Here is a 26,914-nt window from a genome sequence, read left to right as displayed (position 1 = left end):
GCTAGCTGAGCCTCTGAGTGAGAAACAGTTCCTGTGTGCCTGGCATGTCACTAAATGCTGCTTTGTTTGAACCCCATGGGTCTGTATGATCATTGTCATTTTAGGGATGAAGAAAGCAAGCATCTAATAAATGGCAGAGCCAGGACTTGAACTCAGGCTCTTAACCATGTGCTGGGACCCCTCCATCTTAGAGGGAAACCTGCCCCCTTCCCAAGAGGACTGAGACCCATGGCGCCTGGCATCTGTGCCCAGGCTGAATCAGCCTTTCCCACGCTGGGTGCCTGGCGAAGCCCTGGCAGAGATAGCTGCCTGGGGCATATTTTTAGCTCTGAGCCCAGCGGATGGTTCTGGTTATACAATTACTCGAGCCCTAGTTCCCTCTAGATCTGGCCCTGTGCTCTGGGCCCAGGGCTCTGGAATCTGCTGTCAGCAGCAGCGTCTCCTCCTGGATTTGGAGTCTCCTTGGAGCACGTGCCCAGAGCTTAGGACCACAGAGGCGTCACGGCCGCTGCTGGCCTTGACCTTGCAGCCTGGGCCCAGGATGAGGCCCTTTGACCTAGCACTCCAGGCTCGGGCAGTCTGCCCATGCCCCCACACTCCTCCGAGCCCTCCCGCCTATGAATTTTGCTCAGGCCATCCTCTTAGCCTGGCACACACTCTTCTGCAAGCTCCTCCTCCATCCCTGGCTCAGATCAAATGCCAGCTCCTTTTCTGATGAGCACCCCTTCTCAGAGCTCCCTCAGCACTTTGGCTCCCTGAATGACACGGACCACTTTCTAAAACTCACATCAGTCGCTGAACTCTGTTTACTGAGCTGCATATGCTTGATCTCATTTTAGCTTCCCAGCCACCCTGAGAAATAGTTTCAATATTATCCACGTTTACAGGTAAGGAAACTGAGGCTCAGAAAGGTTCAGTCACTTTGGATAAAGGCAAACATAAAGTAAATGCCAGAGCCAGGATTTAACCCACATGGTCTGACTCCAGAGCTTATGGTCTTAGCCATCTCTGTGCTAATTTTCTATCCATTCGGCTGAGCCCCTCTGGCCAGAGACAGGCCCTGCTTGCCTGTTTTTCTTACACGACACTTCACAGAGTGCCCTGTGTACAGCAGGTGCTGGGCAAATGGTTGCTGATGAGTTCTAGTCTGGGAGTCAAGAGCATGTGCACAAAGAAGCTGTGATCGTAACAAGTCCTTTCTCTTCTCTGGGCCTTAGTTTCCCCATCTGTATAACATGAGATCACATCCTAAGGTTCCTGTCAGCTCTGAAATTCCATAAGCGAGTGACTGACTCTCCTGACATCCTTCTGTCTCTCCGTAAGCCACAGCCCCACCCCCCATCCTGTTTCTAGACTGGAAATTCCATAGATCGTAAAATTCCAAAGATAATAGAATGCTGGGATTTAACAACCCCATCTCCTCTGTACAGATGGTGGCTCTGGGGTTTAGGGAGGGGCGGGGCCTCATCTGAGGTCAGGGACATGCCCCTTCCCACCTTCACATACTCCCGCAGCCCATCAGTCCATCCGCCCATCCAGGGAAGGACATTGGGGAATCCCTGGGCCCTGCCCCCACCCCCCTTTCTGGGCTGCAGCATTTATAGAATCGGTCTGCTTGGCTCCCACTCAACTATGTGCTTCGTTTCTCTCCAAGGCAGTGGCTGGAGAGGGGTGGGGAGGTGGGGGCAGGGAAGGAGGAAGCCCCCACCTTCAGGAGCTGCAGATGGGGTAGCTGAGTGCTCCAGCCCACCATCTTTGGAGCAGCTAGGGGCATGACTCGGGAGAAGTGGCCACCCTTGACCTCGCAGAGCCCATGCCTGGTTCTGGGGTGCTGGCCAGGGGCCCCTCCTCAAACATCCCACTCAACCTTTGCCTAATTCAAGCTGAGCTCTGAGATCGGACCACAGGAGCCTGGGCTGGGGTGAACATCTGAGGTCTTCCAGATTCTTTAGAGACTACTGGGTCCCAGTCATTGATAGAACAGACGGGAGACTGAGGCTGGGCATGGGGAGGCTCAGAGTGGTTTCAGGTCTTGACATATCCTGGTTGTAGCCTGTGATGGCAGACAGTATTTGGTGATGTGTTGGAGGGGCTGATTGTTTTAGAGGGAGGGTCACCTGTGACACCGTTATAAACCCCCCAGGCTCAGTGAGCTTTCTAAACACTGTTTTTTCTAGATGTTTTCAGAGAAGGAGAAGTTCCAGTTCAGGCATCGAGGAAGAGGGAGGTGCTTTGGTTGGAATGTGACAGACTGCAGCTGGGAAGTTGGCCTCGGAGATGGAGGGAGGCAGCAAGTTCATACGCAGCCAGCCAGATGGGTCAGGAGTGGCCAGGGACAAGGGCAGTGTGTCTGGAGGCTGGTGTGGTGAGGGGGGTGGGGTGGGGCTTTTGAAGCACCTCTCCCCCACCCCCAGAGTCCCAGATTTTGCCTCCTGGATAAAGACCCTCAGGAATTATCCAACTCTTGGGGCTCTGCTTTTATAATTGGGCTGCAAGGCTGTGGTCCAGGGCCCTTGCTGGAGAAAGTGGACATAACTGGACCCAGCTGTTGTAGTGGATTTGGATATGGCCTGGGAAAATCCAGTGCCATGAATAAGCCCTGGACTGGAAGCCAACAGGCTTGGTTCCGGCCTTTGCTTGGCCACTACTCTCCTGTGTGATCTTGGCCAAGACTCTTTGACTCTCTGGGCTCAGGCTTCCCAGCTGTTCCTTGGGCCCTGGAGGATGCTGTAAGCTCGGAGCCTCTAGGAATCCAAGGGAGAGCTCTGACTGTGTGGCCACAGGAGGACCATGCCTTTTGTCCAGAGAGGCCAAGCATCCCCTTCATTGAACACTCAACTCCCAAGGCTCATACAGTAGTACAACTGGAGTCTGAAGGGTGGAAGTTTCCTTTAGGCAGGACAGGTCCCCAAAGGTTCCCGAGAGGAGGTGGCATTTGAGCCAGGTCTTGAAGGATGGGTTGGGTTTCAGCTGGAGGGGATGGATGGGATAGGCATGCCAGATGATGGGAACAGCATGGGAAAGACGGTGAGGGGAGAAAGTACCGGGCACGGAGCAGAGAAGCAAATAGCTGAGCGTGCTTTGAGCCGAGGAAGCCAGCTGGGAAGGGCCGTTGTGGCCAGCTGGAGAGGGTGTAGAAAGGGGGTAAAAGTCAGCTGTTAGGGGGTTGTCCTATGAAGTCACATCTGAGGTTGAGATCTAGCTCTGTCCCTGAGCAGCTGGGTGACCTGAGAAAGTTCACCAGCCTCTGAACACCAGCTTTCTCATCTTCAAAATAGGAATAGTGATAGCACTTATCATGTGGGTTAATGGATAAAATGTGATAATGAATGGAAAATGCTTAGCACAGGGCCAGGCATCCAAGTGGCCCATAGCAACACTGCTCATACTTGGTGAAGGGAGGAGACCTGGTGGCAGAAGGAGACTGACACTGCTGTAGGAAGTGGGATGGACCCTATTTCCCCTCACCTCTGTGTTTCTTTTCTCTTTTAGGGTCCTCCTGGGCCTCATGGAAACCCAGGCCTCCCAGGCCCTCCTGGAGCCAAAGTGAGTATTTGCTGTGGGATCTGGAGACTGGACCATGGAGTAGGGGCTGAAATTAGGGCCACATTTGGGGTGCTTCCTAGGGGTTCCTGGTGGTAGGTCCTCAGGGTCATTGCAGAGGATCCATGCCCAGCCACAGGTATTCCCTGGGTACTTCTTGAGTGCCAGGCCTTGTGCCAGGCTGGGGACACAGTGAGGAGTTAGGAATTTAGCTTCTGGTTGGGAGGCACTGGGGGGAAGGATAGCTGGAGCCTAGAGCCCACAAAGGGAGTAGGAGGAAAGGTCATTTGATGCTAAAGGGGGAGGGCCTTGAATGTCCGACTAAGGATGCGAGGTCCTAAGATGTACCCTGGGGACGCATGTCCGCTTAGGAGCTGGGGAGGGGTGTGGAAAGACCATGTCAGGAAGATCACTGGATGCCATGGGGAAGATGGGCTGGAGGAGGGGACCAGAGCAGAGGCAGAGAGACCTGGGTGATCCAGGGGAGAGATGAGGCTAGCCTGGGCCAGCTTGGGGCTGTGGGGGAGGGGAGTGGGCGCATTCACAGTGTGGAAGTGGGGTACAGAGGACTTGGTGTGGATGAGAGGTGAGAGGCATGACTCCCAGTGCTAGCCTGGGGGCCCGAACCTGGGAACCATGAAGAAGGAGTAAGATGATGTTGGTTTGGGAGCCTGTAGTCCAGCCAGGTGGAGGGGTTCAAGGACAAACACTCTGAAACCCAGAAAAGCTCTGAGCTGGAGATAGAACCTTGGGGGATGGCTGGCACAGAGCTGTCTCCAGGGAACCTTCTTGGGATGCCCTGGTGAACTTTTCGATGAGACCACAGGGACCGGCGTGACTGGTGCTCTGACGACTGTGGGGAATTCCAGCCTGGAGCTGCTCAGTCCACTCCTGGGGTGTGGTCGGAGAACAGGGTTGTCGGGGCGGTGGGTGGAGTGAGAAGCAAGGGCGCCAAGAGGAGTGCAGACCAGCAATAGTTAGGTCACGGGGAGAAGTCTTGAGGAATGGCTGGAGAAATGGGAGGAGGGGGAGGGAGATGCAGGGCCAGGGAAGCCGAGAGCGCAGCAACTGTGCTGAAGGAGCGTGGGGCAGGCCTGGAAGGGCGGAGGGACTCCTGGTTAGGAGGTCACCCGGCCCAGACTGTCCTCTGTGGGGTAACCAGATGAAGAGCACCTCTGGGCTTTGGTTGGCCCAGGTCCAAGGTCATTCCTTGTAAAGCTCACTGTAAAGGCTGAGTGGCTTAGCTTTAGCCCCTGTTGGTCTATGACTCTACGGCCAGGGCTGGGCTGGGGTCCTTCCTTGGAAGGCGAGCATGGAGGCCTCACGTGCCCAGTGCCCAGGAGCTGCCTGGAGGGGCTCTGGGTTTTAACAAGGCAAACACTGATGATAATAACCACCTTATATTGGACCCTTACTGTGTGCTGGGCACTGTGCACACTCTTTATGTAGCTTGTCTCATTTGATCCCCACAAAGATCTAAGAGATGGGTGGAGATACTGTACCCATTTATGGGTAGAGAAAATGAGGCTCCAGCAGATGCAGACACTGTCCCCTGGGAGGACCTGCTTCTCCTCTCTAGAGGGGACCTTCTTGGAAGACTTCTGCTTTGTAGAAGCCTCAGGTGTCCCAGGTCATGGGGTGCCTCAGGATGCTGAGTCAACAGCTGTTTTGAATGGGCAGGTGTACTCAGGAATATACCTTTCTGGTCTGGGAGTTAAGGGAGGTCTTCCCAGAGGGTGGGAAGGTTGAACTGAGGTCTGAAGTGCTGCAGGTAGCTAGGCGAAGGGGCAGGAGGAGGCTGGGGAGGGCAGCACGTCTGTATGTGGTGGCAAGACTTTCGGACTTTATCCAAAGAGCAGCAGGAAGACCCGCGAAGGTTTTCAGCAGAGGTGACATGATCAGATAAGGTTTGTGAAGGGGAGGTTTGTTATTACCCCTATTTTACAGATGAGAAAACTAAGGTCCAAAGTGGCTAAGTAACTTGCCCAGGGTCACGTTTCTAATAAGTGGCAGAAACAGGATTTGAACCCTCTAATGCCTGACTCCAAAGCCCATACTTGTAGCCATAAGGCAGTTCAGTTCTACAGCTTTCTGACCTTATTCTGTGGATTAAACAATATATATTAATTAACATGTTCATAGAAATAGATATGTAGATATATGTGTATGCACATACATGGATGATACATATACATGAGTAATTTAAAATCTGCCTTCCACGTAAGTGCTGCTATAACTGTTTTATTAACAGTTGCCATCTAGAAAGATTAAACCAATTTGTGCTGCTGCTGACATTAGAAGAGGAGATTTTCAGAAGATAATTCATTATTATTTTCACTTCACTTCATTGATCTTATGAGAAGAATGCATTTCTTCTCTGTTTTCCATTTGTATTTCACCATTCATGAGTTTGTTTATTTTGGGGTTTGGGATGTTGTCTTTTGTTTTTGATTTATAAAAATTATATTTACATATTAAGGTTATAAGACTTCATCTACCTTATAAATATTTTCCATTTACTGTTTGCCTGTTCATGATGATTTTTCACAAATGGAAGTGTTATTATTATTTTTTTTACTAACAATAATAGCTCACACTCATTAGGAACTTGTAATATGTCAGATAGCTTGGAGAGGGCTCCACCCAAATGTACAATGTATGGTTATTTACTTTTATACTTAGACATTTCTTTCCCATCCTAAGATCAGATATATTTCTAGTCATTCACTTATATTTCTAGTCATTTCACAATATCATTTGTACTAAAAAATTTTACATCATTTGGAATGAATTTTCAGTAAGGGGTAACATGAAGTAGGGCCCTAACTTTATTTTCCTTCCAATAGCTAACCATGTATTAAATAACCTTTCCTCCATTGATTACTGTATGATAGATCAGAGTCTATTTTAGTCCATTCAAGTATGTTTCATTGCTGTTTGTATTTTTTATGTTAGTAAAATACTATTTTATATTATGACATTTACTATCTTTATACTACTGTGTGTCTTCCCAACCCTGTTCTTTTAAAATATTTCTGGCTATTTATTCTGTCAGATATACTTTATGCTCATCCTAATAATTTCCTTTAAAAACCCTCTTGGGGTTTTATTGGAGTTGTATTAAATATGCATATTAATTTGTGAAGAATCAACATCTTTAAAATATTAAGTCTTCCCATTTGGTTGAGTTTTTAAAATGTCTCTTAGTAACTTTTATAGTTTTTATTGCATAAGCCCTGCACAATTCTTATTAAGTTTATAGTTGGAAATTTTATATTTTGTTGTTATGAATGGAATATTTTCCTCATTTTATTTTCTAGCTGGCTCTCAGCTGTTGAGGAGAACTGCTGGCTTTTGTACTTTTTGTACTTTTTGTGTTTATTTTATAACCATGCTCTTACTGAATTATCCTATTAATTCTAACAATATTTCAGTTAGTTCTCCTGGATTTTCTAGACAGGCACTCATATTTTTTGCAAAGAAGGAAATACTTTTGTCTCCTTTTCCTCAAAGGTTAGTAGCCTTATTTGTTTTTCCTGCTTTATTGCATTGGCCAGAACTTCTAAACACATGAAATAGTAGTAGTGATAGTGAGAAGCCCAGTGAATCTTCAGAGGATGTTCCAGAGCTGAGGCTAGATCTCTTCACCTCACAACCCTACCTGCAGGACAGGAGCTCAAAATAGTTCCCATTCCCACTATGTTTGTAGCATTTATGGTTTACGATATACCTTCTCACCCATCTTCTAATTGTTCAAGCTCTGTTAACTAGTCTGGGCTGTCTACTGTTGCGTATGCAGAGAGGAAAAGGGGTTTGCCCAAGATCACACAGGCTCTTGGGCTGGAGAGCTGGCTTTGGCGACCAGGTGTTCCTCCTCACCAGGATGTAAACCATTAGTTAAAGTTTGTATATTTCTTATATCTCTTACTGGGGATGCAGGGGTATGACTGCGAAGATGCATAGCCTTTTCCATCTCTGAAGTCACCTTCACCTGACCAAGGTGCCTGGAGCATTTCTTGAGCTTTAACTTCATTGGCTCCCCTCTTTGTCTTCCTCCAGCCTTAGCTTAGCTGTAACTCCTGTTAGGGATTTACCCTCAATTCTCCTCAACTTCCTCCAGGACTCCCCTTGTTATCTGCAGTGTATTGAAATGTAAAGAGCTTGGGTTCTGAAACCAGACTGTCTGAATCTAAGTCCCATTTACTAATTGTATGAGTTTAGACAACTTGTCTTCTCTGTGTCTTAGTTTCCTCATATGTGAAATGGGGATAGTGATAATTGCCACCACATAGATTTATGTGTCGAGAGCTTAGAGGCTTACTCAGTAAATGCTAGGCTTATTATTACCATTACCCATCTCTCTGGTTTCACCCTCAAGAGCTCCCCACTGTGGTATTCCCCGTAGTCAGCCCTGGACTTGGCTCACAGTAGGTGGTCCATAAAGACCTGTACTTGTAGATGTTCTCCTAGGGCCAGGATTACATCCCAAGCACTGTGCTGCTGCTGAGAATGCAGAGAAAATCCCATAACTAACTAAAATGCCCCAGATGAGAACCCTGAGCAAGGGAGCAAGGTTATCATCTCTTTGGGTCTCAGTTTCCCCTTTTATAAAATGACAGAATAGGCTACATGGAGGCCCACCCCTAAAGCTTTTTAAGCCCAACTCTTTTACCAGCTGTAGACTGAGGTGGGCAAGGGCGGGTGGGGAGAGCTGCTGCCCTTTTTTGGCCATAGGAATCTTGGGTAGCCCTGGCCTGGCATCATGGACATAAAAGGTAGTGGAGCTGGGCTTGGGAGAGCAGAGGGTGGGAGAGTGTCTGTGAGGGGCAGCCACGGTGTGAGATCCCAGAGGGCAGGTTCTGCAGAAGTGACCAGAGGGGCCCAGTGAATAGAAAGTTGGGGTCCTAGCAGGGAAGGGCTGCCCTGAAGCCTGGGGCACCTGGAAGGTTTGGGAGAAGTACCCAGGGTTCCCATTTGTAAACAATAGCTGTACACTCAGACAGACTGGGGATGAGTCAGACCTAGTAAGACCTTGCCTCTTACCTGAGTGTCACCCCAGGCTGTGACTCAGCCTCTCTGAACCCTGTTTTGGTCCTGAGTTGCATCAAGTGGGTGTTAAGAGGACTAATGGAGCCGAAGCAGAGAGGGGGCCTGACACAGCATTGGACACGGAGGGTGGGCAGTGGAAGGCTGTTCCCTTCCCTCCGTAAAGCCCTCTCCAGTTTGGAGTGCAGTGATTTCTTCTGAAGACTGGCTGAGTCAGGGTTTGGAAGGTCTGGGTTCTGACGAAGAAAAGAGCCAAATGGGAATTAATTGATGTTGGCCAAACTGCCCCTCCCATGTGTCATGTTCATTATCTCATTGGCTCATTGCCAAAAAACCTGGAAAGCTGGCAGGTGTGTGTGCGTGTGTATAAATGTGTGTATGTGCATGCACCCATGTGAATGTGTGAGTGTATGTATGCGCCTATGTGCATGTGTGTGAACCTGTGTGCATGAGCCCGTGCGCATGTGTGTGGGGGCATGCACCTGTGTCTGTGCGTGTGCATGTGCCTATAAGTGTATGTGTATGCACCTGTATGTGTGTGCATGCACTTGTGTGAAAGTGTGTGCATGCACTTGTGTGCATGTGTGTGCATGTGTATGTATGTACCCATGTGCACGTGCCCTTGTGCATGCGTGTGTCCATGTGTGTGAGTGTGTGCATGCCTGTGTATGTGTGCTGCGCAGCCCCCATTTTGAAGGTAAGGAACAGGGCCCAGGGAAGTGAAATGACTTGCTTGAGTTCCCACTGTGAGTCCCTGGCTTCACCCCAGGACTTCTGACTCAGGGTCCAGCTGGAAGAGGGAGCGTGGGAGTGAGGGTGAGGGACAGGGATCAGGGACTCTTGGAAGGTGACATCAGGGTGGACTGACTTTCCAAAGGGCTGTTTGCTGAGTAATTTAACCAGGTTGGGCCAAATGAGCGGGCTCACAGCCAGGAGCACTCTTTCCAGCCCTGTAGGAGACGCAGCTGGTGAACTGTCCATGGGCCCTTTCTCGGAGCCCCATGCTCTCAGGAGCCAGAATCTTTGCAATGGGGACACTCCCAAATGCTCAACACAAAGAGTGCTTGCCTTTGACTGAGGACCCACTGCTTGTCTGAGGACCCACTGCATGTGTCTGTTTCTCCCTGATTTACTCCCTGTTCTAACTCATCTTTAGGGTTCTAGTCGTAGCTCTGCCAACGCCTCATCTGGGGGCCTCAGACTGTCCCTTTTCTTCTCTCTTGGCCTCAGTTTCCCCAAAAATGTTACAGGGGTAATAACACTCCCCTGCCACTTCATTGGCCCGTTGTTGGAATCTAGTGAGGTGAGGAATGTTGCAAACTCTGAAGGGCTGTGCACAGGTGCAGGTGCATTATTGCACTGACCCTGGGTCATTAGAGTGATGAGGGAGCATCCTGGAAAATTGAACTGGGTGCACCTCTTGTATGTGTCTCTCAGAAGCTCTCTGAGAGCCCAGGGGAACCAGCCCGGAGGCATTCCTAGCAAGTCTCACATGCAAGGTCGTGTCACCTGTATGTGGGCCCAGATTGGGGAGGACACATTCAAGCTGCATCTTGAAGAATGTGTTTGGCTAATGATGACTGTGGAATGGTTTTCTAGGTAGAAGTGACTGCCTGCAAGGGCCTGGCAGCTGGCTGAGGAACAGGCTATGGTCTGGGGAAGAGCAGAGGGGACCCTGTCTCTGTGTGTTTGGCGGTTGTCAGGAGAGTAAAGCCTGGGCAGGATGGCTGGGACCAGATGACCAAAGACTTGGGACACCAAAGGAGGGTTTGGACTTTTTCATTATGCAATCAGTGGGGGGCTATGGAAGGTGTTAGAGCCAGGAGTAATGGAGCTGTGTGAGTGGTGGATGGATGGGAGGGTATTTAAGCACGGGTCAGGGCTCAGAGCAGTGTGTATTTAAGCACGGGTCAGGGCTTAGAGCAGTGTGTGGGGAGACATCAGTGGAATTGTTTTTGTTTCAGGGACAGAAAGGGGACCCGGGGCTCTCACCAGGAAAGGCCCACGATGGGACAAAGGTAGGTTCCCAGGGACCCCCAAGCTCAGGGAAGTGGGAGAGTGGACAGTGAGGAAACTGCCGTGCTCTGGGTGAGCCCTCCTGGGCTGCCACTTGACAAGGGCAGGAGCTGAGAAAGTCTGGAAAGGTCAGTGCTGGCTGGTTTGGTTTTTTTTGAAGTCCTTCTGCCTTTCCCCACCAAACCCAAAGCCATTTCCTGCTGTCTTCTGGGGTTGCAGCCAGTAAAACCCACAGAAGATTTTGCCTAAGGACACTCTTGGTGTCCTTTTGCTTAATGCCCTGCATGGCTTTCTGTAGGGCCTACTAGGTGACCCTTGGCATCCAGAAGCTTCTTGGTAGCACATACCCAGGAAGCTTCCAAAAGACATTCAAAGTCCCCTCTGAGGTTGATAGGTCTGTGAATTTCTAGGAGGTGGGAAGCGAGCAGGCCCGAGTCAGGGCTCCTAACTCTGAAGGGCTGCTGCGAGACCAGAGGTTCTCCCATGGAAGAGAGAACACTTAGGTCAAAGGACTTCCTTCTTCCCTGAAGCATCTGCCCCATAATTAATCAAGGGGCCTGGAAGGAGGGCAGGACATTCAGGAGCAGGAGGACCCAGAACTCCAAGCAAGGTCCTCCAGCGTTCTCAGGCCTCCATATTCTGGAGGGAACACTTGCTCCAGTCTGTCTGGCTTCCTTCTGGACTCAGCCTAGGAGCCCTCCTGACAGGCAGAACACTGCTTCTCAGCCTGGCTTGATCACATAGAAGTGCAGATCCCTTTGATTTCCCCGAGTCACAGGTGGCTCATTCCTTCACAGCCTCACTGATAAGTTTTTTCACACATTACACTGGGTGTAAATGCTCACAAACTCTCCCATCTGCTCCTCCCTGGAACCTTATGAGCCAGGGCAAATGGGCCCAGCTTGCAGATGAGGAAACAGAGGCCCGAGCTGTGGGTGGCTTGCTGGAGGTGCAGAACAGGATCGGTACCCAGGTCTAATGAAGTTCAGGGGCCCGGGCTTCTCTCTTTCTCCTGGGGTGTCTGTTTTCGGATCTCATGCTGGTGGCAGAAATGCCTCCTACTGGTTGGTGACCACCATGCCCAGCAAGGACTAGGAATGAAGAGACAGCTGATTGGAATGGGACAAATGAATTACATGCCCTTTGGGACAGTGGTTCTCAAATATTCAGGACCCATCTCCCAAGTGGTATCCTATGCTGAAGTCCAAGGTAGAAAATAGATCCAATGGAGCGACTGGGTTATGTGGGGAGGGGCTGGGTTCCCTGCCCACTCAGCTGCCCTCACCCCGCTCAGAGGCCCCCAGTTTCCTCTGAGGCCTCTGGGCCTCCATGAATCCTGTTTACGAATAACTGGCCATGAGCGCTCACACTTTCGATCTGTCTCTGCTCCCATTCTCCCAGCTCACCCCTTGTCTCTTTTGCAGGGCGATATGGGCTTGCCTGGGCTCCCTGGGGATCCAGGACCTCTTGGACGAAAGGTACTCCTTGGTTTTGATGCTTTGCCTTGCTCAGTGGGCTTCTTAGCACGCAGGGGCATCCGGCAGGAGTGCTGTGAACGGCCTGTCCCCCACCCCCTTCCACATCTCCTTATCCTCAGCCCAGCTCCCTTGGGCATCTGGAACATTGGTGGGAGGTGGGAGAGGTTTGGGAGGGGCTGGGCTTGCCTGGGGCAGGCAGCACCTTGGCTTGGAGTAGGTCCCCCTAACCATGGTTACTGGGGTGTGACAAGAAGTGGCCCTGTTTTGCTGTCCTTCCTCTAGGGGTCCAGCTGCTCCTGGAGGCCTTCCTGAGGAGTACATGGGTGGTGGAAGGAATGTTGTGAGAGCCTTGAGGGCCTGTGTCAGCTAGGGCTGTACCTCCAGCTGGCTGAGTGGCCTTGGGCCTGTGTATTTCCTCCCTGAGCCTCAGCCTCCTACCACCTGGGATGGAGACAATAACCCCCCTCCTTTGACGCCCTACTGCCTGGGCTGTCAGCCTGCAGCAGAGAAATTAGGAGAATGGGCTCTAGGGTCAGTCAGACCAGGGTTCTACTCCCGGCTCCACCATGTCCTAGCTGTGTCGCCTTGGGCGAGTCTAGAACCTCGGAGTCTAACATTCATCCCTCCCTGGTATGCTGCAGGGGAAGGCAAATGCTCTGCAAGGGCAGTAAGTTCTCTGTACCTTCCGAGCTGTTGTGATGCTTCCCTACCCCCAATCCCTGCTTCAACCAAGCCGGGGGAGTTCCTTCTCTAAACGCCCGTGGGGGAAAGTCTACCGTTTTCCTACATGGTGGGTCTCTGGCTTACCGTGCCCCTGGATTTCTCTCCAGCTTCCCAGCCAGGGTCCCTCATCACAACTCTAGTTGTACCCACTCCAGGAAGCCCTCCTGGAACTCCAGCCTTCAGGCCAGGAGCCTCCACTCGGCTCAAGGACCCCTAGCCCATCGTAGCTTAGTTATTTATACCCCGAGTCCAGCCTTATCAACCAGGCTGTGCAAATCTGGTTTGTCACCTGCCTTCCTGAGCCTAGCACAGGGCCTGCACATAGTAGGTGTCCAGGAAACAGGAGGAGGACAATGTGGGCCAAGGGTCAACTGCTTTTTGCAAGGAAATCTCTCATGGCTGATGAGTTTTCCAGTAGATACATCAATGTAGGTCTCCATGTCTTAAGCTTCTACCCTGGTTTCCAGCTGTGGACACAGCTTCCATCTTTCTGGGCCATCTGGGTCTCATCTGGACAGCTGTGGTGCCTCCTGGCTCCATCCTGCCCTTTCTCCAAGGGTCCGCGTGACACAAGGGACTTGGAGCTTCCTGTCCCCCACATCCCTTTCTCCAGACCAGAGCCTGTGGCTGGCTGTGAGCTGGGGAAACATGACTTTTCTGGCTCAGAGAACACAGAGGGACTCCCTCTCCCCACTCACTTCCCCTCTGGGTTCCAGCACTTTCTGATGGATGAGGTGTGAGTGGAAAGTCTCCTTCCAGCCCTGGCTCATAAAGCAGCCAGTGGTGGTCTTGTTCTGCATGGTGGTGGGAGTCTAGCAGAGGTGGCGAGAGATGGGAAAACAGACTGGCCCGGCTCCTGCCTGGGTTCCAGAGCTCCCTGCTCTCGGCAGATGTCCAGGGAGGCCAAGAGCCCCCAACCAAGATGGACCAGCTCACCTGAGCAGGGAGAGGTGTCTTTGTAAATTAAGAAAGAGCCTCCCGTGTGGCTGGAAAACTATTTGGCAAAGCCATTTGCACCCTCAGGCCAGCCCAGGAAAACATGGAGGAGTTTGATCTGCGGCAGCCCTGTGTCACCTGCTCACGCAGGGTGGTGGGCAGAGCATGGCGGAGCTCAGGTCCCCAGGGGGTGGGGAAGGAGGACCGACAGGGTGGGCAACCGTCCCTGGAATTGTCACTGTTTGTAAGCAGTCTGTGCTCCACAGGCATCTTTGGTGACAACAGTGGCCACTTTGCCCTGGCCCTGTTGGGGGGGCTCTTCTGCCTCATCTCTTGCGGAGAGCCTTGGGAGAAGGGGGACATTGGTAGGGGAAAGATAAGGTCAGCATCCTCTGCTTATCAGCATGTTGAGTTTTGGTGTCACCCCAGAGTGGCACCAATGATCCTACTCATTTCTTTTACTGACCAGGACGGGTTGAATGCCTTCTGTGTGCCAGGCACTGAGCTGAATAAATAGACAAAATCTTTGTCTGCCCAGAGCTTTTATTCTGGGGGGAGGAGGCAGACAATAAAAAGAAAAACAGTAGAAATATAAGATATGTTAGAAGACGGAAAGGGCAATGAGGCAAAATATGCAGAGAAAGGCGTTTGGATTGGGAGGGCTCCCTGTTAAATAGTGTGGCAGGCAGAGGGGCACGACAGTGGCCGCTCCTCATCACATTCATTCCTCACCGTAGCCTCCCAGGGGTAAGGCAGTATTATGCCGTTTCACAGCTGAGAAGTCCAAGGCCCAGATAGGCCTCATTCATTCATTCATTCATTCATTCGTTCATTCGTTTGTTCATTGGTTCATTCCACCAGTCAGTCATTCAGCAAACACATGCCTATATACCAGGCCCTGTGCCAGTGATGGTGTTAAATGCAATTGAGATCATCGAGGGGCCTTGAGGAGGGTGAAGTCTGCAGCCGTGGTTCCCAGCCTCACAATGCATTAGAACCCCTGGGGAGCTCGGGCCCCACCACAGGGATCCTGGTTCCATTGGTTTGAGTGGGACCCTGGCATAAGCTTCTCAGGTGCCGCCAAGAATGAGAGCCAGCAGTTTAATGGAAATACCTTTCGGGGTCCCTAAGCGGCAGAATTGGGATTTGACCTAGGTCTGTGACCCTCAGACTCTTTTTCTCTCCACTGTGCTGAGAGAACAGCTTCTCAAATAAGAGTGGGCCCTACAGGTTAAAAGGAGGCTCCCCCGTGGAGGTTTGTTTCTCTGCATCGCCTGCGATGCTTGCTGAGGAGCTTTGCTGAGCTGATTTCTGAGAGCTGGGTGGGTGCATGGACCATGTTAGACAGACCTGGATGGAAGCCAGCTCTGTCCCTTTCCTGCTATGTGAGCTTGGGCAGGGGGCCTCGCCTCGCTGAGCCTCGGTTGCTTCACAGAGTGGTTGGGAGGGTTCAATGAGATGTTACATCCCCAGGACCTAACACAGGGCTGGTGCATGGGAGGCAATACACACATATTTGTTAAATGAATGTATGAATGATCATGATGATCTCGAAGAAGTGCTGAAGTCTTGCCCACCTGGCCCCATAAGTCATCTTGCTTAGTTACCAGTTAACCACCCTCCACTAGCCAAGAAGTTTACCGGAACATCATTTGCAACTTGGGGGGGCAGAGTCCCGTGCTGTCCCTAGTCTGACCCTTCTCCCTTCTCTCCTGTAGGCTGGTGCTTCTCATCCGGGGGTGACTTTGTGCCCCAGGAAACAGTTAGCAATGTCTGGAGGCATTTTTGGTCATCACAACTGGGAGGCGGGTGCTACTAGCTTCTGAGTAGAAGCCAGAGATGCTGTTAAATATCCTACAATACACAGGGCTGCTGTCCCACCATGCACTCGCTGTGAAGAAATCCTCGCTCCATCCAATGCTACATGCCCTTTGGTACTCATTCCTCCTGGCTCCCTCCTGTAACCCTCACCCTGCCGGGAGGCCTCCCTATGCCACCTGAGTTGACCACCTTCTGTGACAAGCTGTAATAGAGGGGGTCATCTGGGGATGTGATTGAGGCTGCCTGAGGCGATTTCCTGCCTTTCTGCAGAACTACTCTCTCTACCTGGATGTAGCACTCCCAGCTCCATGCAGAGCCCCTGCCCAGAACCTTCTCTAGGCTCCCCTACGGGGGAGTTGCTCTGGGCTTCTGGGGCCCACGCCCACTGCCTTTTCTGAAGTCCAGCTCCGCTCTGCTCTCCAACTCGGCTCCTCCTTCAAGCCTGCCTGCTCCTGTTGGGCTGACAGTCTATGTTCTCTAAGCACTCGGTGCTCCTCCTTTGTGCCTCTTAGTATGTATTTAATACCCCTAACCTCTTCTAGAAGGTGCGGAGTGAGCTTGTTTTGTTCACGTGCCTTCTTTGTGCCTAACACAGGCTCTGGCTCAGATTGGGGGCTCAGCAAACCTTCGTAGAATGAATGAGCCATACAGAAATTGTACCTTCCTGCCCTGATGTCTCAAGTGCCTCCTGAGCAGGGTTTGGCGTGAGATGCCTGGCTGTGCCATGATGGGCTGTGCTTTTGGAAAAGCCTCACATTCAGAATCCTGTCATTCCTGAGCCAACAGGATGCTCTGAGAGGCCAGCCGGGGAAATGGAGGTCCGAGAGCGGCAGGGACTTTCCCAGCATCATGTAATGGGTCATCCTACCTCTTGGCATGTTTCTTCCTGCTGATTCTTTCTATTAAATGGGACTCTGTCCTCTTGATTGCCCCGTCTGGTGTGTGGGCCGCAAGGTGGTAAGGAAGTCCTATGGAGTGCTAGGCAGGAGAAGCCGGGGCCTCTGCAGGGTGAGGTGGATCCTGGGTGAACATGTGGGTCCTTAGTACCCCTGGGCAAAAGCAGGACCCTCCTCCTCTCCCTTCCCAAAGCCCAAATAGCATCCCAGCCGGCAGGGAGACTGTCTGCAGCAACAGTGAGGTGATGTCTGGTTTCTCCTTGGGCATTGTAAGCAATGATTAATCTGGCTCCCAAACCAAAATATAGACCAAGCTCTATTATAAACATGGGTCCTGTGCAGACCCGCCTGCTGGGCAGCTGGAGGCCTGCTGCAGACTCCGTGGTCCCTGGAGCTGTCCTGGAGCATCTGCTGTCCCCTACTGCCAGTCAGGCCCCGATCACACGAGGAGAAATCACTGCCCGCGGGTACACCTTGCGGTCAGTGCCTGCCCCGTAATTGCTGGGGCCCTGGCGAAGATAATGGCTTAGATCATGGCAGGTCCTGGGGCCCTATCATTTGAAGCTATTTGGCTGGCCCCAGCTTGGTAAACATTGTTAAGGTACTTTCAGGGAGCATGTGAACCTCCTGCTCACCTCAGCCCCGTGCTGTGGCTGGGCTCGGTCTCCTGCTCCCATCCGGCCAGGAGAAACGGGTATTCATGGCAATGTTCAAGGCCTCCAGGATCCACTGACTGGGACAGACCTAGAAATTGTCGCCTTCTAAACAAAGTGCGGCCCAGCTGGTCTAGAGTCCTGGGGAACCTTCCAGGCTTGGCTATAACTTGCTAAGTAACCTTGGGCAAGTCCCTTCCCCTCTCCGAACCTCAGTTTCTCAGCCTGTCCAGTGAGAAAGGAGGTCGTCAAATTGATGGCTTAGGTACCTTCCGACTCAGATATTGCAGGGCTCTGTGACCATCCTCTGCTCCAGGACTACTGCTGGGATCTGCATGCTCTGTCCCAGGGAGGTGGGTCTCTAAGGAGTTCTTTCCTGGAGTGGTTCTTTGGCTGTTCTAAGCTGGCCCTGGGCCTCAGTAAGTATGTAGATTAGAGTCACAGCCTAGCACTGCCCTTGGGAGGCTGTGTGGTCTCAGGAAAGTCACTTTGCTTCTCTGAGCCTCAGTTTCCTCATCTGGCAAATATGCACAGTAATTCCTACCTCCCAGGAATGATTGCAAGGAGTGGATGAGCTGATGCTGAGCGAGGCAGAGGGCAGGCCACACTCCTTGTGCCTGATGATCATTAGCTTCCTTTTAGCTGTGTCCTGGGTAAAGGGTTTACTTGAAGTCTCCTCCTGGGGTTTCACTGGCCACACGTCTCTGCTAAAGCGTTGATGTCTAGAAGGTTTCTTTTGGCTGCAGAGGAAGTCCAAGGAGTCAGTGATCCTCAGGGGCTCCGGAGCCCCCTTCCCCGCTTCTCTTGGGATCCTTGCCCCGTTATTGATTGGGTCTTTGCGGCAACCCCTCAAGGCAGGCAGAGGATGGCAGAGTGAGGCTCAGAGAGGCCAATCGCCTGTGCCAAGTCACACAGCCCAGAGCTCAAGGCTCGATTCAAAGGCTTTGCTTTTTCTTCTTTGTCCGAAAACTCCAAGTGGAGAAAGGTAATAATGGTGATTACGTGGGTCATGTCATGACACATCTCTGCTCATACCAGTGCCCCAGATGCTTTGGCTTCCTGCTCCTTCTGACCCCTCCCGCCCCTCTGCCTCTCACCCCTCGCTCATTCTGCTCCAGCCACGTGGACCTCATTCTTCCTCCCACCCCCATGAGTGCTCTTGCCTCAGGGCTTCTGCACCTGCTGTTCCCTCTGTCTGGAATGCCCTTCCCCAGAGAGCCAGACCCATGTCCAGCTCTCTCACCTCATACATCTCGGAGCTGTCTTCCCTGCCTGTCTACCTGCAGCTGCATTCCCCCAGCACTGCCTCTCTCTGACCTCTAACTCTGTTCACTTTTCTTCAAGGCACTCATCACTACCATGCATTATCTCTTTGTACAACTTTATTTTGAATTATGGTTAAAAAAAATCCCATAAAATTCATCATCTTGACCATGTTTAAGTGTACACTTGTGTTAAGTTTATCCACATTGTTACGCAACAGTCTCCAAACTCTTTCCAACCTGACACTCTGCTCCCATGAAAACAACTGCTCCCCATTTCCCCTCCCCCAGGTATTATCCTTCATAGTTATTTGTTCTTGTATCTCCTTAACTGGACTGTAAGCTCCATTAAGGCAAAGGAGGTTGTCTTCTTGTTCATGCGTAGAATGGTGCTGGTGCATAGAAGTTCAGGTAATGTTTGTTGAATGAGTGATGGGAAGGTCATGATGCTAACAGCAGGGCCCTGGGATTCGATGCCAGATACTGTGCTAAGTGCTTTACACACATTGTATCGTGTAATCCACGAGCCACTGATTATATCCCCAGTTTACAAAAGTGGAAACTAGGACTCAGAGAGTGACATCAGTGGCCCCAGGTCACACAGCCAGCCCACAGTGAAGCAGAAGCAGAATCCAGAGCAGTCTAAACCAAGGGATCTTAGCCATGCTGCATGCCTGCTCTGGCCTGGGCCTCAGTTTGCCCACCGGGAAACAGAGCACACGCCCATGAGGAAGAATCTCACCCAGCCATGTTGAATCCATCTCACGGGTCCCACACTGAGATGCAATCATATCATCAAATGGTCTGAGGCATGAGTAGGTGCAGAAGGAATGCTTGTAAAATTCCCCCAGCCTCCCGGGTCAGCCCGCCTCTGCTGTTTATAATTAAGAGCCCCGCTTCCTGGGAGCTTGCGGGGGTGCCGAGTATATATGTTTGTGTGTGTGCACGCTCTGCACATGCTCGGGATGTCTGCAGGGTTCTCTGTATGTTAGATCAGCTCACAAACCTGCCCAGGGAGTGAACAGTCCCTCTGATGCTTCTGGTTGAAGAACCATTAGCAGCAGAGAGGAAACCATAGGCACCTGCTAACCCCCATGTACATATATCCATTCGGCAAGTATTTATTGAACATGTACTGCATCCCTGCCCTGGTGCATGCAGTGCTGAGAAGGCAGGCGGGGAGGCTGGGCCACTGCGATCACAGGCCCAGCTGTGTCTTCTGCCTGATGTGGTTTCTTCCCCCACAGGGATACAAGGGCTATCCTGGACCGGCGGGGCACCCCGGAGAACAGGTGAGGACCACGGCCTCAGCCCCACCCCGCTGGCTCTCCTGTGCTCTAGCCCCTGCCTGTCCCTGGCCTCCTCCCTGGGCCCTGCTTCATGAGCGAGCCCCAGAGCCAGGCGGTTGCACCTCCCATCCTCCTGGGGCCCCCACCCCACCCCACCTCTCCCTCAAGCACATCTGCCTGCAGGAGCTGGAGTCCACGCCTGCCTGGCATTGGCATGAGCTGCTCAACTCCGCTTAGAACCATGAATAGCTGGCCTGTTCCGGCGATGTTAGGGGATATTATACACGCCGCCATGGGGTTTGCAGGAATTTTGGCTGCCCTGGCCCAAATCAAACAGCAGTGGCTGCCAGCATGGGAGAGCCGGCCAGGCCTCCTCAGTGCTGTCTTATTCCTGGGCGGCCAGCACAGGGGGTTTTGTCCCTCTGAGCTGGTCTGACCGGTTTCGCAGAGGGGTGGGCTTGGGGGCCCAGCAGGCCAGTGGCTTCCCCTTCCTCCCATTTCTTCTCACATTCCCACCCTTCTCTTTGTCCATTGTGAGCCCCAGCCCCCCACTGCCCTGCAGACCAGAGCTGGGCAGGGTCTCTCCTTTCCTCATGTTTCTCTCTGTTCCTTTGCAGGGGCGGCCAGGACCTGAGGGCAGCCCAGGGGCCAAAGGTTACCCTGGCAGGCAGGTGCAGTATATGGCTTCTGGAAGCTCTGTGGCCATGGTGGTGTGGAGATGGCCATGGTGCCCCAGGCAGAGGGAGGTGGTAGACTGGGGGCCAAGGAGCTGCACCTGCTGAGTGGGCCCTGAAGGAAGGGGTGTTCAGGGGGCTGGACCAAGGCAGCAGGGCAAGGATGCTCAGTAAGAGAACAAAAGAGAGGAGTTCTGGTGCAGTGGGAGTAGGGCTCCAGAGGCTTCTCCCACCCAGTCTCCCCCTGAGCCACTTCCCTGGGATCTTGGGATAGCTGGGGCTCAGTGTAAAGACCCACAAGTCTAACCCATTCCCATTCAACAGAGGGAGCAGCTGAGGCCCAAAAGAGACAGGACTCACCCTGGGTTGTTGGCAGCAAGTAGAGCGTCTCCATATGTCCTTGCCCCTCTGTCTTTTATGTTTCAGGGGTTACCTGGACCTATAGGAGACCCTGGCCCCAAAGGCAGCCGGGTAAGTGGGCCTTGACAAGTGTCATACAGGTGGGTCCTGGGTGGGCATTATCTGTCCCTCCAGTGGGCCTGAGAGAGATCAGGGCTGGAAAGCCTCCACCCAGTGTCTGCTGGGAAGCTGGGGCTATGACCCTCCCACCAAAGTGCTCCCTGGAGAGCAGAGAGATAGCAAGGGGGCCTGGTGATGGGGACTCTTGAGCTAGGCTTGAGCCATGGCTGGGTAGACTGAGCGGCAGAGGGTAGGCTGGGGGCTTGGCCACAGCACAGCTTCTACAGTCCCCAGCACATCCCAAGTGACAGGAACCAAAGCCAGGCTACTTTTCCTGTCATTGGAATCTTCAGAGACCTCTCTCCAGCTCCTGACCAAGGGAGAGGGGACCACCCTTTGGGGAGGGCAGTGGTGTCTGATGGGTGAATGCTGCCCAGGTCTGGAGGCTGATAAAGCATCCACAGTCCCCCTCCTTGAAGGGGGAGCAAACACTGAGTAGATAGCTGCCTCAGTTTACCCATCTTTACAATGGGAGTGATGTCCATCCTACCTCTTGCATGGTTGTGGGGATACCAGGAATTTGGAAGCAAGTAAGGCTAAGGAGGAAGCACCAAGCGGGGGCTCCCAGGTGAGCTGTGGGGTGGTAGAGAAGGTTCTGGGGGGATTGAATGGAAGTAAATGGAGTTTGGAAGACTAAGAGATGATCTGGTGGAATCCTTTTTTGTACATCGAAGGAAACTGGGTTCGCGGTGGGGACCTCATGGCCCTAGTTTGCATAGCATGTCTAAGATGGAGCTACAATGAGGACCCAGGGGCCCTGAGGGCTGGGCTCACTGCCTCTCAAAGAGTGCTCAGCACATGGGCCACACAGTTCGAGGTCAGGCCAGGTTGGTGTGATGTGCCCTCCACTCCTGAGCCAAAGCTATTTATGATATCATGTGATGATGATGGTGGTGACATGCTGAGGCTGACAGGTGACATGACAGGGGCTGAGGAGGCTCCTGTCCTATGATGTCGAACCTCCCTTAATCCAGCTGTTCTCACAAACTGTGACCCCAGAGGGTCCTTCTGAACCCAGAGGAGTCTTCTCAGTTCTGCTGCAGGGTCCCCGATATGACAAGACAGGAGGAGAGAGACAAGCACTTGGGGCTGCTTGGTATTTGCCATGCTGGAGGCATTTTCAGTCTACATGTAGAGAGAGAGCTGGTCTGGCCCCAGCACACCCCTCTCCAGGGTCGCAGGGCCTTGAGCAGCCTGGGTGAGCTGGGCCATTCCATCTGCCCTCCCAACCCTGCCATCTCTAATCTCATATTTATGAAGTAGGCAGAGTGCAGGCTTTGGGGTCAGAGCAACTAGCTTTGAGAACTGCTCTGCCGTTAACCGGCTGTAGGATCTTGGGCAAGTTAACCGCATCTCTCTGAGCCCATTTTCTCACCTGTGACTCTGGGTTATAAGCTCTGCTTGGAAAGATCACCAAACATCACTTGTTAAGATGATGGATATTATACTGGGTGCCCAGAAGAAGGCTTCGTACCTCTTGGCCTTTTAGAGAAGTCCAGAAGGTTGTAAGCTTGCATTGTTGCTTATTTGTGGGAGGCACTGTAGCGGAGTATTTAGGAGGCTGGCCCGGGAGTCAGATGACTTGAATCCAAATACCAGCTCTACCACATTCTAGCTGTGTCCCTGGGTGAGTGACTTCCCATCTCTGGGCCTAAGTGTCCCACCTCTACAGGGAACTAATAACGCCTATTTCTGGGGATGTAATGAAGATGCAGTAAGTGTGCTAATGCACGCAAAGCACAGAGAACTTGGCTTGGTACATAGATGGTGCTCAGTAAATGTTAGCTTTTGTTATAGCTATTCTTAAGTTATTCCACAAACACCTAGAGAAGGCAGATAGTGAAAGGAGCAGTGAGCTAGGTCCCTGCTTTTGAGAAGCTCCCAGGCTAATGAGGATGTGAAACGCGGACACAGATAGTGAAGATACAGTGGAGAAAGTGGTAAATCCCATGAACTGAGGCGCAAGCGCGGTGCTGGGGTGGAGGGAGGAGTTTGCTTCTGTTTGGGGGTGTCAGGGCTGCTTGCCAGAGGAGAGAGCATTCGAGCTGGCTTGGGAGGTTTGCTCTGCAGTCACGGGGGTGGGAAGGGCACGTCTGGTTGGTGGCGCAGCGTGAACCAAGCCTGGGAGGCAGAAACTCAGGTGCATTCTAGGGTGGTGGACTCCACCCCTGAGCAGTTCCATCCTTCAGCTCCAGAGCCTTAGTCTGTCTAGTGAGGAGATCACTAGGGTCCTTGGATCACTAGGGCCAATCTGTAGGGTCCTTGGGAGGGTTAAATGCAGTGGCCCACCTGGCAGGACGTCAGCAGGCTGCAGTGGCATCTGCTGTTACTGCCAGCACTAAGGTGGCCAGGGGTGGATGTGAGCCCCGTATCCTAGGCTTCAAGGCCTAGGAGGAGGCACTACATAAGCCACAGCGTCCCTGGGGGGTGGGAAGGACCTGGGGCCGCTCTAGCATCTAACCCAGTTGAGAGCTTCCTTCCTGCAGGTCCTGGAGCCCCGGCTCGGGGCGGGCCTCCCCCCAAGAGCGCCCGCGCCCTTCCCTGGCGTGAGCGTATGTGCCTTTGGACTACATCGTGGAAGCCAGCACCATGCAGTCCATGGGCATATGCACTTGCCTCAAGGCCTATGTCATCGAGGAGCCGCCGGAGCCACCACTGCCACCAGCCAGAAAGAGGAGCTGGGATGTGGGGGCAGCACAGGGGCTGGGATGGGTTGGGCTAGGCACACCCCACCACTCGGCCCTTCTGACCCCCCACCTGCTCTTTCCTAGGGCTACATTGGACTCCCAGGGCTCTTCGGCCTGCCAGGGTCCGATGGAGAGCGAGTGAGTATGCTTTCTTTGTTTACCTCTTACTCGCCCACCCCCTCTGCCAGGTGCCAGCCTGGAGAAGCCATGGAATCCCTTCTAGTCAGATGCCCTTGAGTTCCGTAGGAGTCCACTAAGGGTACAAGGCAAGGCAGATGCCTTCCAGACAGAGAGTGCCAAGTCAGGGACATATGGTAACTTGGCAGGTTTAACAGGCGATACAGTCCAAGTGCTGAGTGTGAGGTGGGAAGGGGGGATGGGGGGAGAGTGAGGCTGGAGGTGGCACCTGAGCCAAGTGATACGTCACTCAGAGGCCAAGGTCAGGAAAAGACCTCTGTTCTGAGAGCACTGGGAGCTTCTGAAGGGCTTTCAGCAAATGAGAAATTGGCCCATTTTATATTGCAGACCAAGAGTCTGAAACTATGGCCTGTGGGCTGATGGTGCCAGTTGCTCGGTTTTGTGAAGTTTTGTTGAACAGCCATGCCCGTTTGCTCATGCATCACCTGTGGTAGCGTTTGCTCTCATTCCGAGTTGAGTAATTATGACAGAGACTGTATGGCCTGCAGGCCTCTGGACCTTCCTCTCTGTCCTTTCCCTGCTTGAGCCCATATTTGGGAACTCAGGTGTAACCTTATCAACAAGCTGGGTACAGAGAATCTTAGGAAAGCGGGAGCACTTAGTGAGCACCAGCTGATTACTAGGGACACTGGGTACTTTTTTGGAACTTCCCCCCAGTTCACGTTCATGCAGACCCCAGCTCCACAGAGCACAAGGGCCATGCATCCTCTGTGCACATAACTGGCATCTACTTTGCATGTGGCCTGGATGCTAGGCCCTCAGTGACTCCTTATTGTGGATGCTCTGGAGCTGGTTGTCCCCTGCTAGAACCTTGTCCTGACCTCTTGCCTGTGTTTTCCTCTACAGGGCCTGCCTGGTGTTCCTGGCAAGAGGGGCAAGATGGGTAGGCCGGTAAAGATTTTCCGTGTCTATTACGCAGACTCTATGGGGGAACTTGACCTCCCACTGGCCACGCTGCCCTGTCCACCTACGGCCTGGGCATCTTCTGCTTGCTTCTCTGCTCAGCCGTCGCTCTGCTCTGAGTGTGTGGCTGGCACGTGGGGCTGTCTGGGCCTCATGGCATCTTGTCAGAACACAGAGTGGCTGCTTTCCGGCTGGTGTTGGGGCTCCTGTGGGCTCTGGGTCCCTCTGGGATAGGGCCTGTGTGTGTGTGTGTGTGTGTGTGTGTGTGTGTGTGTGTGTGTACACGTGTGCATGCTTGGGCACCAGCTGCTCTGCAGTGCAGTTCTGTGTCTGGGGGGTGGGGGTTTATGCTGTCTGGGTCATTAGTGTCTGTGCTGAGGGACCTGCTTGGACTGGGGGATCTTGGCCTGGCCAGGTGTCGGTGCTGCTAACTCAGAGATTACTCAGTCTCCGTGTTGTCTTAGTGTCACCAGTTTCACCCATGCACACACCAGGCCAGAGGGCAGTGGAATGCTGGGCAGACCCACAGAAGGTGTGACCACAAGAGGGGCTCAGCAGTAACCCCCAGTCTACCATGACTCTCCATCTTGGTAGGAAATTGTTTTCACCTTGTTTGGGTATCTGTGGGGCAGGAAGGAAAAGACACAAGGCCAGAGAGATGAAGTAATTTGCCCGAGGTTTCACGTTGAGTAAAGAGCAGAGCCAGGATTCAAACTCCGTCTGTCTCTAGGGCCTCTGATCTCAGTGATGACTCAGGTTCACTGGTAGGAGATAATATTGTAAAAGTGGATTCCCTAGAATTTTTGCCTGGGGCAAAGTCATTCATTCCAATGCTCTTCCTATTCACAAAGGGAAACTGAGGCTCCGAGAGGCAGAGTGGTATGTCCAGGGTCCCACTGCCAGGCTGAGGGAGACCCAGGACTGTAACTGAAGCATCTTTCTCTCAGGCCTGCCCCCGTCGGTGGCTTAGGCTCCCTGCCTGTGCCTTGCAGGTTAGTGCCTAGACTTAGAACCATCATCAGCTCTGGGTCTGGGCCACCCTTTGCTTGTGGTTGATGGAGAAGGGACTGCAGGGAGGTTAGAACTTGAGAGTCAGCTGAGAGGGAGCCAAGAGCACTCCAGGGCAGCCAGAAGGGGGTGTCTGTGATTCTGGGGTTGACTGCATGCTCACAGGCACCTCTCCTGCCTGTTGCATGGACCTGGGCCCTCGGGGGGCCAAGGAGGGGATACAAAGGGAAGCAAGATTCAGGTCCTTGCTGCAAGGAGCTCCAGGGGGTTTCTCCTGCACTGTTCTGGCTTGTTCAGGGTTCAGCACAGTGACACTTCTGGCTGGGGTCCGAGCCATGCCTCCCAGCCAGGGGTGTCTCCCCGGGGCTGGGAAGATGCTACAGTGAATCCTCTGGTTGGACGCTCTGTGAATTCACCGTTAAGCTGCTGGAATGCCTGACAGGGCCAGCGCTGCTCGCAGCTCCTCTTGTGGTCTCTGGCCAGGCCTACCAAGGCGGGCCTTGTGTAGTGAGTCAGGCAGGCAGACTCTGGAGCTTGGAGCTGGAAAAGCTCAGCCCTGGCTCCCACTTCCTTGGTGTGTGTGGCTGGGGGACAGGTGGGACTTGCTCAAGGCCACATGCCCGTCTAGGGCGGGATAGGGCTTCTAACGTGGTACATTTTGGTTTCAAACTCAGGGCTCTGTCCAGTTCTCTGGCTATGGGGAGAAGGGAGCAAAGTGACAGAGATCTCAGGTTTCCACGTGGGGAAACTGAGGCTAAAGCAGATGACTGTTTTTAGCTGTGGTCATGCTGTGGACTGGGGGTGTGGCCCATGGTGTCCCCAACTTGAGCTAGAGCTGTCCCAGAGCTACTAGTGACTCTGTACTCCAGGTGAGAACTCTACCTGCCTATCTCCTCCTTGTTCCCTGAGGTGACTCTTGGGTGGCTTCCCTAGTGGGTTTCAGAATGGCAGGGTGAAAGCATGCTTAGCATCGTGGAAAGAGTGCTGGGGACCTCCGGATCTATCCGTGTCAGCACTTAGAGTGCGCACATATTCTAGAAAAACACGTAGGGCGCTTTGAGTACTGTAGGAAAGGTGCCAGTTGGACTCACTTGGGGACTTCTCGACTTTGGAGAATTGAAGCATTGTAAAGAGGTCTGCAAGATCCTTCTGCAGGCTCTTCCTAGGGATTAAGTACTCCCACTTTGGTGCAAACCCTACCCAGTGGGTGATAGTGGCACACTAAAATTTGCCAGGGGCTGGATTATAAATATCTTTCAAGA

At 52.6% G+C, this 26,914-nt stretch overlaps 1 protein-coding gene across 1 annotated transcript in view; it reads left to right on the top strand.

Moving 5' to 3' along the window:
- The window catches only part of COL27A1 (collagen type XXVII alpha 1 chain), a 118,907-nt gene that overhangs the window by 16,734 nt on the left and 75,259 nt on the right, over nucleotides 1-26,914 (top strand). The window contains exons 5-12 of the mRNA XM_087822867.1: nucleotides 3,493-3,546; nucleotides 10,554-10,607; nucleotides 12,030-12,083; nucleotides 19,622-19,666; nucleotides 20,281-20,334; nucleotides 20,764-20,808; nucleotides 23,628-23,681; nucleotides 24,588-24,632. Coding sequence (XP_087678993.1) covers nucleotides 3,493-3,546; nucleotides 10,554-10,607; nucleotides 12,030-12,083; nucleotides 19,622-19,666; nucleotides 20,281-20,334; nucleotides 20,764-20,808; nucleotides 23,628-23,681; nucleotides 24,588-24,632 — 405 coding nt within the window. The remainder of the gene's footprint in view (nucleotides 1-3,492; nucleotides 3,547-10,553; nucleotides 10,608-12,029; nucleotides 12,084-19,621; nucleotides 19,667-20,280; nucleotides 20,335-20,763; nucleotides 20,809-23,627; nucleotides 23,682-24,587; nucleotides 24,633-26,914) is intronic.

This window comes from Miniopterus natalensis, chromosome 12, assembly GCF_054644295.1.
Source record: "Miniopterus natalensis isolate mMinNat1 chromosome 12, mMinNat1.hap1, whole genome shotgun sequence".
Taxonomy (NCBI): domain Eukaryota; kingdom Metazoa; phylum Chordata; class Mammalia; order Chiroptera; family Miniopteridae; genus Miniopterus; species Miniopterus natalensis.
This window is presented reverse-complemented; position numbering and strand designations above follow the sequence as displayed.